Here is a 14,482-nt window from a genome sequence, read left to right on the forward strand (position 1 = left end):
AATGACATTTCACATTAGCTTCAAAAGATAATGAAAAAGATACCCCCACTTACTCAAGGACAGTGTTTTTGACAGTCAGCCCTGAAATAATAAAGATGGCCCATAAAGACAACAGTGGGATAATGTGACATTCAAAGATGGAGCTATGGAGCTGCCGTTTTTAAATGGAACAAAATTCTACACCCCCTTTTCCATTTCCAATCCCACATGCTTAGATATCCAATGTTTCTTAATCATAGCAAACTTAACATGTGTTGACTTCCAAGTCCCAGAGTTCCCCAGCCAGCACGATGTTTCTTTCCAGATCTCTGAAGTATGCCTAGATTGCAAAGCAGCATCCAAAGTACCAAAGACTGCTAAACTCTCTGCATCTGTCAAATGCCATAAAAAAAATCAACTCCAGGCATTTCTAACTTGTATGTACTTGCTGTGTAACAATTTATTTTTAATGAGCAGAGACAACAGGAAAGCAATAATCTGGACCAATTTATATGAAAGGGTAGTCCAGCCCCAGCTGATCTAAAAAGCAATACTCACAGCAAGCTGCTGATGTATGTGCAACTGTTTATTCATAAATAAACACAATTCAATGGAAATAATATCTGAATAAATGCTCTTCATGCTTTCAGCCTCAACAATGCAATTCTATACCTGTCTATTCAAAGTAAGTCACATTTAATGCATCTTTCCCTAATATTTAGATGGTTTCTTACAACTTCTGTCACTGTAGCTTAATAGCTGCTGGCTGTGGGTGTATAGAATACTAGGATGGGAAGTTAATTGAATGGGACTTACTTGTGTGTAGTAACTATAATTAGTAAGAGAGGGGGAGATAGTACAATTCTAGGAGCTTTGGTATGAAGGAAAAAGAGAACATATATAAATTAGCTCAGAGATGTAGAAACTAAGTGGTAATTTTCTAGAGAAGTGTATTAATTTCTCTGCTTGTAAATCAGTATAAGGTAATTTGATCTGATTTTGATCAATAATACTAGCTTGTAGAATAGGAATGGAGATGTCACTGATGAAAGCTGCAGTAGAATAATATGCATTCGGTCAAAGGGAGCTGCTTCTTATGGCAGCAGTGGCCAGTTAAAGAATTCATGAGAGAACTAGGAAGTTGTTCCTTGATATAGAAGCCGATATGTGCTATAAGAACATCTATTGACTCTACTGAGCTAATTACACTGTGGAACACGGTGCAAGCTTCTAGTGGCCTCAAGGGTCTTCTTCTCTTCTCACATATTTCTGTTAAATTAGGCCTCGGAGGTTTAAGGGTGGTGGAATGATGTGGAAATCAACAAGGAGTTATTTTTACCTGGACATATTATTGCTGGTTCAGGAGAACACTGAGCAAATTCTGGATGGGTTTAGTTTCAGGGATTTATGCATTGCATTAATGGATTTTAAATGTGCAGAAACCCAAACATAATAATGGCAACTTGAAAATCAGTAAAGTTCATATTTTGGACACTGTTTACACAAATGTCAACTGGATGATAAGTGACAATTCATATTTCTGAATAAATATGCATACTTGAATAACTTTTAATTGGATACACTGTGATATTTTTGTGTGACTTAGAAATCCTATAACTGTAAAGCCACTGAACTAAGGCCACTAAATTCCAGGGAAGTTGTCTATGAGTAAACAGGACAATACTATATTTACTATATCAATGTATTTTTCACTTCATTTTAAGCTGGCGATCAATCATCTAATACTGAAGTAAACTAAATAAATGTTCTCATACCACTAAAGACAAGTGCTTTTTGCTAATTAAGATCCACTTTCTGCATCAAGAAATTTGTGCAATGTGTTCAGAACATTCACTGAATTCAGTCAAAACTTCACCACAGAAATCTGATGTTTTCAGAAAGTGGAAAAACTTTTATCTTTAAAGGCCTGGAAAAATAATATAAGAGCTGTGGTAGTGCAGTGGTTAGAATGCAATGTTGCAGGCTAATTCTGCCCACTGCCAGGAGTTTGATCCTGACCAGATCAAGGTTGATTCAGCCTGGCATCCATACAAGGGAAATGCGGACCCAGATTGTTGGGGGCAATATATTGACTCTGTAAACTACTTAGAGAAGGCTTTAAAGCACTGTGAAGTGGTATATAATCTAAGTGCTATTGCTGCTGTTAAATATGTATTATTTAATAGCTTTTGTAACCAATGCTCAAGAATCCAATCTCGCTTGCAATTTAAAGGACTATGAAACGTAATACTTAGTATTAAATTCTTGCGCCCATACTTGTCAGTTTTAAACAACCAACCGAAATCCCAAACATAACTAAAACAGCATACAGGTCTACAGTTTTTTTACAGATAATAAAGACAGCAGAGGTGTGACAGAGATGGACTTCAGGGAGGCATTTAGCCAATATTGATGCCAAAAATAGGCCCCTCCTTGCCAGAAATACCAAAGGATTAAGCTACTTATTCCATCATAGTTGTCTGCATCTAAAAGTAGTAAGGACAGGTACATCATCCAAGCAATGGCTGAGTGATGCTACAGTACAGTACAGTATTTTATTTATTAATCAAATTTAGAAACCACCCATCTCCCTCACAGAGGGACATTGTACAGCATACAAATAAAATATTTAAGAAAATAAACAATGTAAAATTTAAAAAGAGGCAAAAATAGTTAAAATTCAATTCTAAAAATTAATTAAAAGGCAGGGGGAAGGACTTTTGAGTGCTACAAGCCTCACACCTATGTATTCTTCTGTGAGCCCCAAGCAGGATAACAGAGCTAGGTTGTCCCAAAGATGCTTTAAAAAAGGCAATTGGTCTTTCTTGATTTTTCAAGAAAAATCAAGAAAATCCAGATGCCTTTTTAAAAGCAGTTTTGGGACAACCATGACTGGATGACTGGAAGCCTCAACAGACACAGAGCCAGGTCTTTAGACAATTCTGAAAGGCCAGGGGAGTGGAGGCCTATCTCATTTCTGGGGGCAAAATGTTCCAAGGGTAGGGTGTAACAACTGATAAAGTTTTATTCCCCCACGTTGATAATTTGAATTCTTTGATGGGAATCCTCTCCCAGTGGGCTGATGTAAATCGCTTGAAGACAGTTCAGTATATAACTTGGCCCTATTCCATGTAGGATTTTAAAGGTCATAACGAACATTTTGAATTAGACCTAGAAGTAAACTGGCATCTAATGGCAGTATAACTGCTATTAAGTGTTTTCCAAAGTCCTTGTCAATTCGTAGCAACATCTTCTCTTCATTATCATCTGCCCTTAACCTACTCTTTTAGTCTCCTAACAGCACCCACCACCACTGTAACCTAGTTTGTCCATCTTCTTGCCTGTTGTCCTTTTCTTCTCTTTCCTTCCACCTCCACCTTTCCCAGCATTAGAGCGTTCTCTAGAGACCGAGGTCTTCACATAATGTGTTGGCAGTAGGATAATTACTAGTTGTAAAATGGCCTGTCAAGCCAGTGATAATTCTTTCTGGTTGAGTGACAAGGGTAGAAAACAAGCCACCTATGTGCAGCTATAAGAGCACTCCAATCAGAGCAGCTGGAAGTAACTAAGATGTATTAACATTAAGCAGATGAATTAATGAGGTAGTTCTATCACAGTGAGAGTGTTTTTTGGGGACAAAATCTGCTATGCCTGGGCTGCAAAATTCCAGACGGTAGCAACGCAGCGGTATAACCCTCAGTATTCTTTGCTGCCATCTAGTGGTCGTCTGGGTTTTAGAGGCCTAGATTTCTTAGCCCTGACACATCATCCTTCGTGGAACCATGCCAGCCGCGACCAGGGACAAAGATGACTCCACACTGTCTATCTGCGCATGCGGATCACTGCGCAGCCAAGTACGCCAGCTCGGTGGAATTAAGAAAGCCCCAGGACCGGAGTAAGAGCAGTGGAGATTGACGGCCAGAGCGGCAACGCCGGCACTCTGCCTTCTCGCCAAACTGTTGCTCCATTAAAAGGCGTCAGTTCCGATTCCTGGTGGTCAGGCTAAAGGAGGGAAGGATGGTAAAAGGAGACGAGGTCGCGCCCGAGACCGAGGCAGAATTCCCAGAACAGTTCCGTTCCTACTCGGAAAACGAAAAACATTGGCAAGCGCGGCGCGCCTTCATCCTGCGCAATAGCCCGCTGGAGGGCGGGGAGGCTCTCACTCCTCTGTGTATGGACCAGCTGCTCTCCCTCTCCATGGTTTGGGCCAATCATCTCTTCCTGGGATGCAGGTACCGCCTCCTCGTCCCTTCGCTCGCGTGGCGTCCACATATTTTGGGCCTCGCAACTGGGCCCTCGTCGCGGCCAGCTGGGACGGATGGAAGTTGTCTCCCGATGCTGCGCCAGGGAAACGCTAGCGGGGGGAGGCGGTGGCGAGGAGTAGGCTACCTACCGTTTGCTCATTCAGCGCATGCGCTGGGATTGCCCGGTATTTTTCTTAACCGCCCATTTTTTAAAGGGATTACGTCACAGTAAGAGAAGCCGCTTCCTTTATACTGGCGGGTTTGAGAGTCGCTTCACCTGTTTCCTACCAGGACAGGTAGTGAAAGGGAAATAAGCGTATTCAGACATAAAAATACAGTCGGATCACAAACATGTTTTTTTTCTAGAGGGAAAATAGTATGTATACAAATATGTATGTAGACGTTGAAATAAAGTTAACCAGAGTAGCATGACAGGATTTATTGAAGTTGTTTGCTCTGAATGCAGGTAGAAATTGACATGCTGCACATTCTTGTCCAACAATTTTGTGTATTTCCTGTCATCCATTAATCAATCCATCCATTATGATGAGTCTCAGATAATGCTGAATCTGATAATAGATTGTTCCATGCAAGTTACAGCAGTGTTTCCCAACCTTGGCAACTTGAAGATATTTGGACTTCAACACCCAGAATTCCCCAGCCAGCAAATGCTGGCTGGGGAATTCTGGGTGTTGAAGTCCAAATATCTTCAAGATGCTAAGGTTGAGAAACACTGAGTTACAGTATATTTCCCAGCACAGTGGACTGTACTTTCATCCCATGTTAAGGAATCATTGTGCTGTTATACAAAAATGGGAAGGTACTATTTTAAGATAGGCCACCCACTTATTTTAAGTACTTTGTTCTCATTCTTCAGCCATCAAGTGCCTTGGGGTAACTTGCATAAGGTCATTAAGAGCAATACTATGCTATTAAAACAAGACTATTTTTAAAAGGTGACAATGATGGCATTTTGCCACTTTTTCTCTTATTCACAGGTCAGTTTGTTCAGAGGAATTAGAAGCAATTGGGGAAAATGTTGATAGAAGTTCACCTTGATGGTTTTTAAATATATTTTTTAAAAAGATGTTTAAAATCTGTTTTAAAAACAGTAATCTGAAAGTTTAGAAGCTTTTGGTATTTTTGCAGGGTTTGTTGTAACTTTGCTTTCCAAATTTCATTTATGCTTTATTTCTAAGAACAAGGTACAGAATTTTTATGAAATATGTTTGGAAACTTGGTAATTAAATCCAAAGCAACTTTGATATTGTATTTAACCTGTAGTTAGCTTAGTTTTTGTTCTTAATTTTTATAAAACTGTCCTAAAACACCCAAATTTTTCTCAACTTTATGGGCGCTGTTTATAAAATTGGAAGGATTTAACTTTATTGGTAGCAAATATGAATTGTGGGAAGAGTAGATGACTATTAAATACCTTATAAACCTTTGTTTTCTTTATACAGCTATGACAAAGATCTATTGGAGAAGGTGACAGAAATGGCAGATGGAATTGAAGTGGAAGATGTGCCACATTTCACAACTCGTGATGAAATAATCAAAAGGTGAATATTATTCAAGACTTTGGTTTCCTTTGGAAAACTTTTATTGCAGCAATTTTACACATATGCTCAATTTTAGAGAAAAGCAGAATAGCCCTATAACCACTTGATTGGATTTTAGCTATCTATAATAGCTCCTCCTGTGTTTAAGCCCAGTTAGTGTAACTTTCCCAAACTCCATTCTAGTAGATTGTTCTTTTATGATTTGTTAAAATTATGATGGGTATTCCTAATAAAGGCCCTATCATTTGTATTATGACATCAATAATACTTTTGTATTAAGAGCATATTTACATTTGAATGTTTGTAAAAAGGCTCATTGATTTGCTATAATAATTTCAGCAAAATAACAAAGTGAAAAGCTAATAGGTTATGTGGCATTCAGGTTTTTAGGCCATATCATGATTTAAAATTTATTGTTGCACACTTTTCAAATGGCTGGGTGAACATGATGCTTCTGATAATACATAATCTTTGCCATGCCAGTATGTATTCATAACTGACCCAACAAAGATGTACTAACTATAGCTTCTGGAATGCAGCATTAACTTTTTCCTGGCTGCCATGCATTGAAATGTTTATATGAATCAATACTCAGTCTGCAGTTATTCAATTATTTAGCATAAACTGGGATTAGGGATTAAGTTAAATCCTAAAAGGTTTGGTATAATAATGCTTTTAGAACTATTATGTTTTGTGTAGGATTTCTAATAACTAAGGCCCTTTATGTAATACCTGAATAAACTAAACAATACAAATTACTGAACTTCAGATATCTATGATTGCAATATACTTAATGGGCTTTCTACTATGCATTTTTTTTAGAATCAATACTAGTGCCTAGGAGAAGAAATGCCAGGCTTTTGTTCTACTACACAATCTGTTTATATTGAAGACTGATCTGGATACTTCAAACATCACCTCTGAGATGCATTTTAGATTAGACTGTTTTCATACTGGATGCTTAGAGATTATGTACAGATTTTGATTATAATAAAGAGTGAAGAAAAGAAAACTAGTACTTACATTTATTTATCATTAGATATTCTGCCCCCCCCCCCCCCCAACACCAGCCCTTCAGATAGATTTAAATCTGATGTGACATTTCCTAAGGTACCAGTTATATGGTATGGATACAGAAGGAACAATGAAAAGTAAATGGGGATAATAGAAATGAATGTACAGGCATGAAAATTTGCTGGGTGTAAGAAATAAATGTTTTTTTAAAAAACCAAAAGCACTGAGTTGCCTATTTTTTCTCTTTCTTACTACATATGCCTTGTAGCTGGCAGTACCTTGCTGATCTTGCTTCGCCTTAGAGTTTAAATAGGGTTAGACCTACATAGTTCTTAGATAGGTGACATTGGAATACCTTAACTCTTAAAGTGAAAAATAAAACTAGAAGAAGAAAATGGCAAACCATTTTCATATTGGGCACCATTTGCAATAAAATATCTATTTCTGGACTGGATGATAAGCCTTTCGGTTGTGATTGTGTGCTGCCTAAAATCTGGGTTGACACAAAATGACATGGTCTTCTCTGTGATGTTACTAGAGTTCAACTATACTTAAAGACTATCTCTTATATGACCCATTTCGGTATTAAGGCTGTTATATCTTTATCCATACGAAAGTTTCTTGAATTCAAATGATGTTTGAATTATCTATAACGCTATTCTGAACTCTTGGATTCAAAAAATAGCAGTATTGCTAAACTGACTTGACTTGGTAAAAGAGCAGTACTTTTTGACCTTAAATTGATTAAGTTAATATAAAGTACTGCCCTAATCTGAATTTATAAAAATACTGGCCTAAAAGCTAAAAGGAGTCCAATGTTGCAATTTTAAGATAGGTCCCCAAACCAAATGTTCAGCTTCCTCCTTTTTTATTATCTCAGGTCTTGCCTTATTCTTCCTGAAAATATAATGATTATTTAGGATAACTAAGATATCTTAGAAAGTTTCCCACTGAAGCAGCTCTACCATTGTGGGGTGGGAGAAATTCAGTTCTGGATCCATTTTTTTCTTTTCTGCAGAAATTTTCTACAGCATTTATCCTGGCATCGCTCTACATCAAAATTATGCTAGGGATTACGCTATCCCTTCTGTTAATACAGTTTAGGAATAGACAATGTTTTGACACCTGGCAGTTGAACACTACATATTTTTAGTGTCTGAAAGCTGCAGTTGGTGGGAATGATGATGATGCAAAAATGAGCAAGATTTTCCCCTTGATTTTCTTTTTAAAATCTATTTTACACTTAATAGTAAGCCTTCTACTACAAAACGACTGGGAACTGTCGTCAAGCGTGGGGGAACTGAGACATCTCCCCCTGCCTATGTAGTCCTAGTACATGATATGTATGTTTTTTTATATTGGGGTTCCTTGCTTTTAGATTTTTAAATGTATAATTGCTATCTTACATTTTAATTATTAGATTTGTCAGTATATATTGTTTTTTGTCACTGTTGTGAGCCGCACCGAGTCTGCGGAAAGGGGCGGCATACAAATCTAATTAATAATAATAATAATAATAATAATAATAATAATAATAATAACTATGCAACTATTCTTAGCAACTACTGTATGGTCAGACTTGGCTAAGGGTTGAAAAAAGGATTAGAATTCATGAAGTTAAGTTCCCCCAAAAGTCTAAATATTCTTTCCATTCAACTATTGTGAGGAAAACCGATAAACATTTATTTTAAAAGACCTAGGAAAGGGAAGTAAGTTTCTCTCCCTTGGTGTAGACCACTGGACTACATAGAGATTCCAACCATAGAATTGTTCTTATGGCAGGACTGCTCTGCTTACTAATCAACATTTTGCTAGAGTTGGGAGAGGGGAGTGAATTGAATGTGATTTCATAGGAACATAAAAGCTTTGTTGGATTAGACCCAAGGTCGATTAGTCCAGAAATTTGTTTTCAGTAGGTCAGCCAGATACTTCTGGGAAGCCTACAAGCAGGCATATGCTCCCCTCCCCTTGTTGGCTGCTAGCAAGAGGCATTTCCCTTAACCATGACAGCTGACAGCTGATAGATATTTCATGAATTTACTTTTTCTTATCTAGCCATCTAAGCTCAAGGCCTTTGAAATGAGTGCCCTTTTTTCTGGCTTGAAAGTACGTTCATCAAACAGTATGTTTGATGAACCTGACTTGGAGTGGTTTGGGGAAGCGCTGCTTCTATTGATAAATGAGAATGATGGCAGCTTATTGGCATCGCTAGAAGTGATATTGATGCAGAACTGCAATCTCTGCAATCCACTGCATGTTGCATATTTAGAAAGGATGGGATAGGCACAACCTTTTTCTGAGAATGTAGTATGGTGGTATTGGACCTGTTATCATTAGGGGCCTACAGTTCTCAACCTCTTACATTTACCAATAGCTATTTATACTGTACCTTACAGTACCTATTGGGGAATGTCAGACATTTAACCATTGCAGAGTCCTCAAATCGCCCCAAAACAACTGATTTCATCATTGATATGAAAGTATGTTCTAACTGCCTTTGACTTCTTCATATATCTATAATATAAACTGGATTTCCTCAGGAACACCAGTCACTCTTTTTCTGAGTTTGCCGCGACGCCTGACTAAGGCATGATTCATTTTCATAAACCTGCTATGGTGAACAAATTCCAATGTTAATACTAATCACAGTTGCATTTGTTATTAAGAAGGGGCTCCTCAAACTCATACCTGTGATTGGAATTTCTCACATGACTTAGCCCACACCCATAATCCAATGCCTGGGGAGGGTGAAAATGGCCTCCCCTGCCCGTCTGGAGGCTGGAAATGGGCCATTTCCCAACTTCTAGTGGGCCTGTTTTTTGCCTTCCCCAAACTCCAGGGCCTTCCCTGGAGCCCAGGGAAGGCAAAAATGCCCTCTCCTGCCCCCTGGAGGCCCTCCGGAAGCTGAAAGTACCCTCTTAGAGTCACTGTGCGATCTGAAAATCAGCTGGCCGGCACGCACATGCGTGCTGGAGCTGAGCTAAGGCAACGGCTTGCATGCTGGCAGATATGGCTCCACATGCCACCTGTAGCACGTGTGCCATAGGTTCGCAATCACTGACTTAGCTGGTTTTCTTAGGGCTTTTTCAAAAGGAGGGGGAAAGTTGATTCAGTATGTTCAATAAAGACATGATAGACTGCACTGTTTGGAGTGTTATTTAAACAAAATCTATAAATGGGTACAACTTACATAAAACCCTGATCACATTATAACTTCAATACAAGGATTCACATTTTTTTCTCCCATCCCTATATATCCCATATAAATTCTGGCTTGCTGAATACAGTGTTCCCTCGATTTTTGCGGGGGATGCGTTCGGAGACCGCCCGCGAAAGTCGAATTTCTGTGAAGTAGAGATGCGGAAGTAAATACACCATTTTTGGCTATGGACAGCATCACAAGCCTTCCCTAACACTTTAAACCCCTAAATTACCATTTCCCATTCCCTTAACAATAATGTACTCACCATTATTACTGGTACTCACCATTGAATAAGACACTTAGTGATCCTGATATTTATAAACATAATTATTTATTAACAATAATTATTTTTTTTGTTATTTATTTGGAAAAATTATTAGTTTAGCGATGACGTATGATGTCATCAGGCGGGAAAAACCGTGGTATAGAAAAAAAACCTGTGAAGTATTTTTAAATTAATTTTTTTAAAAAAAACGTGGTATAGGCTATTTGCAAAGTTTGAATCTGCGAAAATTGAGGGAACACTATACTATGTGGAAACCTTTGGGAGAGTTAACAGAAGATGAATAGTGGGATTTTTTCCCTCCAGAAGGAATGAGATTATTTGACTAAATCGAGTTGGTATTCAGCCAGTTTGGACCAGTTTGGGCGAACCGGAACTGGTGGGCCCGCCCACCTACCCTGGTACTATGCCGTTCTATTTAGCCACATTTTCAAGCTACGTGCATCATGCAAGCTATGCATGCATGTGCAGAAGGCACACACACAACCTAAGCAAAATGCACAAGTCCACGCTCACATTTTCAGTGCTTCTGGTTGTGGCCTTGGACTGGAGAGGCTTGAGACAGGCTTAAGACAAACAGCTCTTTATTTTAACTATGCACAAGATCCAGCAGAGATCAGTTCTCCAGCGGCGGTCTGTAAGGTAGACCTCTTCCCCACTGTCATCCTCGGGGTCATCCAGGCATTGATTTTTGTGGGCTCCTGCCATTGGTTTTTGGGGTGCTGGCATGCTTCATTGGTGAAGTGACTCTGTGGCTTTGTTGGAAGACTCAGTCACCCTTGCCTCGTCCAATGCTGTCTGCTGAATTAAATTGGTCAAACTGCGTTGTAAGCAAATGTCTTGGACCCTACAATTAGCTGGTCCAGAAAGACATCATCTAGGTCCCAAAACTCACAATGCATCGTGGCCTTTTCAATGCCACCATGCATTGGTTGATGGACTCCCCATCTTTCTGCAACTGTTGGCAGAAATCATGATGTCTCACCACCTTGTAGGGTACTGGAGCATAGTGTGTCTGCAACATGCTCTGCAGCATCTGTCATGGAACCATCTCTACTGGTGTTGGCTCTGACAGGGATTCGGCCATATTGAAGGGGTGACTTGATCAAAGTGTATAAAATCATGCATGGGATAGAAAAGGTGGATAGAGAAAATTCTTTTCTCTATCACACAATACTTTTCTCTATCACACAATACTAGGACAAGGGGGCACTTTCTAAAGCTCATAGGTAAGAAAGTGAGGACAAATCAAGGGAAATATTTCTTCACCCAGAGGGTCGTTGGCTTAGGGAATTCACTTCCAGAAGAGGTCGTGACAGCTGTCAGCTTGGATAGCTTCAAGGCAGGATTAGACAGATTCATGGATGCCAAGTGTATCGGTGGTTATTGAAATGGATGTCCATGTGCCGCCTCTATGTTGGTTGAGGCAGGCAGGATTCCCTTGAGTATCATTTGTTGGGGGTCAGGTGATAGGGAGGGTCTAGCTTTCTCTTTCTGCTCAAGATCCCCATGGACAATTGGTGGGCCACTGTGTGACACAGAATGCTGGACTCGATGGGCTTTGGCCTGATTCAGCATGGCTCTTCTTATATTCTTATATTCTTATTGAAGACCTCATGGCCAGAGTGGCTAAGGAAGAATGTCCAGGCCGAGGAGATCCTTGGTCTCTAAGAAACACTTGAATCGGATCATGTAGAACCCCCAGTTCTCCACTGGATTGAAGGGAGTCGGTGCATGGAACGCTGATATTTCAGTTTATGCAGTTTGAATTTTGCTGTGCAAAAAGGCTGCCATTCTCTGCCACCTGGCTGGATCTCCACCATCTTCTTTCAGCTTTTTGTTCAGTCTTCTTCCATATCCCACTGTTGTGGCTGTCAGTAGTCTGTGCAACTGGTAACTGAATCCGACAAAAATGAGTTTGGTGTAGTGATTCGCCAGTGGCCTATCAGCTAGCACCTGAGTCAGACAGTGGGGAGGTTGGAGAAGACTTGGTGCCAGAGGCAGGGAGTCAACCAGGGCCTACAGAACCTCCAAAGACTGTCACGAGGGCAGAAGAAGAGTAGAAGCTTTTTCTCAATACGCTTGAGTGCAGAGCTGCCAAAAAGCAGGAATGGCTCCTCAGGAGAAGGACTACTCGGGAGTAAGGCTTGGGGATAATTGGCCACTCCCATAGCCTATTTAAATGAGGAAAAGGATTGGCCAATTTGCAGGAAACAACTCAGTTCATTCCACCTTGGTCTTTGATCACAAAACTCCTGTTCAGCTCGTGTTTGAAAGTCATCTGGTTTCCTGCAAATTGCTTGTTGGCATTTTGCCAACCACAGTAAGATTGAATGGCTTATCTCCTGTTAACCTGGGTTCTTGTTACTTGGACTATTGCCAGCTTTTAAGAAGGATTATTAACAGCAGTTGTACCACAAAGACTGATTTACCATTTCATTGACTTTAAAAAATAACTACTAAGAAAGTTAATTAGTAGTTTGTAAATATTAAAACAAGGTCTGTTTCAATGCAGTTTGTGCTATGTTCCTTGGTTCAGCAGCTGGGTCAGAACACCCATCTTCATCGCCAGTTGTGGTGTCCTGGGACTGAAGAAGCTTGAGACAGGCTTAAGACAAACAGCTCTTTATTATAAACTATGAACAAGATCAGAGATGAGTTCCTACCAGTGCGCCCCGGTGCGGTAGTCTGGTAGTGGCTGCTGATAGCGCAATTTGCGTGTGACAGCTCCGGTGCTGTCTTTGCAAGTCCATGCGGAACCATTTTTAGGGCTAATTTTTTTGGGGGGGTGTTGCTTCTGCACATGTACGGAAGCAAAATCACATGAGACGCTCACCGCGCCCAATATTTTTTGGGGGGGTTCTGTGAGAGGATACTTCCCTGAACATGATTTTGAGTGAATTTTTTGTGCATGCACAGAAGCACAACCATACAAGGGGACACACACATGCATGTGAAACATTGTAATGTGCGTGCAGCACATCGGTATGGCAGTAGGAGGAACCCACCATGGAACAAGATCCAGCAGAGAGCCAAGCTGACAGTTTCCCCTTTTATAGGGAACTGACAGATGGCTCAACCAATCAGCAGTCTCAATTTTGCCGCTTCTGCGGACCTGAGAATAGACTGGGTAGTCTCAATATGTAACACCTGTCCAACCAGTAGGGAAATTATATGAATCCCCCCTCTGGACTAAATGTATCCCACACTGAACATAGAACTATGCTTAGCGAAATATGTTTTGTGCATGATCTTATTATCTAATGTGGTTAGCCAATCATTTTTGTCTGAAAAAGCCGCTCAGTAAAAGAGATAACAATGTTAAAATGCACTTTTATGAGAATGTTTTCTACCCAATTTTTATGTCAAATTGCTTTTTTCTATATATTACACCTTATTCTAGAATGAAGTTCATTTGGATGAAGAACTTATTATTCTATGTGCTCCCATGTATGTGCATGTGTTATATTCCTGCAGCCATCTTCCCAGCCAAGACCTCTAGTTAGGAATAGCTAGAACAGGGGTATGAAACTCACGTCGTCCCCATGTGATGTTCCGGGAATGTTTCCCTCTTTGCTAAACAGGGTGTGGCCAATGTGTGATGCATCTGGCCCAGGGGCTGGGAGTTTGACAGCCTGACCTAGACGCATGTTCTCATATCATCAACGAGACTGCATTTTCATTCTCAAATGAGGGAGGCAGTCTGGTGCAGTGATTAAAGTGCTGGTGTAGAAGCCAAGGGACTGTAAATCCTAGGTCTCCCTTAGGGATGTATGCTGGCTGGGCAATTTTGGCCTTTCAGCCCAACCTATCTCACAGGACTGTTTTGGGGAAAACAGAAGGCGGAGCTATTAGGCATGTTCATTGCCTTGAGTTATATACAGAAAAGGCAGGATAAAAATCTAGTAATTGTTCTGGGTAGAGCTACATGGAATGGAAAATATTCCAGCAAATTTCCATAAAAGCACAGCTGTTTTATATTAGAATCTACTTGTCTACTTATCAATTTTGCAGCAGTTTGCAGGATTTATCCTGCAAACTCTCATAGCAAATTTGATAGAGAATAGTCCAAGGGGGAAACATCTATCCCATTGCTGTTGGAAATATGTGTTTGTTTCTCTTAAAAGAAGGCAGAAACCAGTACATCCCAGCAGAGAATAATAGTTTTTTAAAAATCTATTGCTCATACACAACTCAC

General features: G+C 39.9%; 1 protein-coding gene across 1 annotated transcript; it reads left to right on the forward strand.

The window, feature by feature from the left end:
• The first annotated feature begins 3,839 nt into the window (after nt 1–3,839).
• Nucleotides 3,840–6,797, forward strand: CDKN2AIPNL (CDKN2A interacting protein N-terminal like). The gene is made up of 3 exons (XM_070735866.1): nt 3,840–4,211; nt 5,687–5,785; nt 6,608–6,797. Exons 1-3 carry the CDS (start codon nt 3,997–3,999, stop codon nt 6,624–6,626), a joined length of 333 nt encoding a protein of 110 aa, XP_070591967.1. The 5' UTR covers nt 3,840–3,996; the 3' UTR covers nt 6,627–6,797.
• The last annotated feature ends 7,685 nt before the right edge of the window (nt 6,798–14,482 follow it).

This window comes from Erythrolamprus reginae, chromosome 2 (genome assembly GCF_031021105.1).
Source record: "Erythrolamprus reginae isolate rEryReg1 chromosome 2, rEryReg1.hap1, whole genome shotgun sequence".
Classification (NCBI taxonomy): domain Eukaryota; kingdom Metazoa; phylum Chordata; class Lepidosauria; order Squamata; family Dipsadidae; genus Erythrolamprus; species Erythrolamprus reginae.

Bases quoted from the DNA above. Each gene is read 5' to 3' on its own strand.
- CDKN2AIPNL (XM_070735866.1), top strand. From the start codon at position 3,997: ATGGTAAAAGGAGACGAGGTCGCGCCCGAGACCGAGGCAGAATTCCCA. The intron at 4,212-5,686 runs GTACCGCCTCCT...TTCTTTATACAG, and splicing joins CATCTCTTCCTGGGATGCAG to CTATGACAAAGATCTATTGG.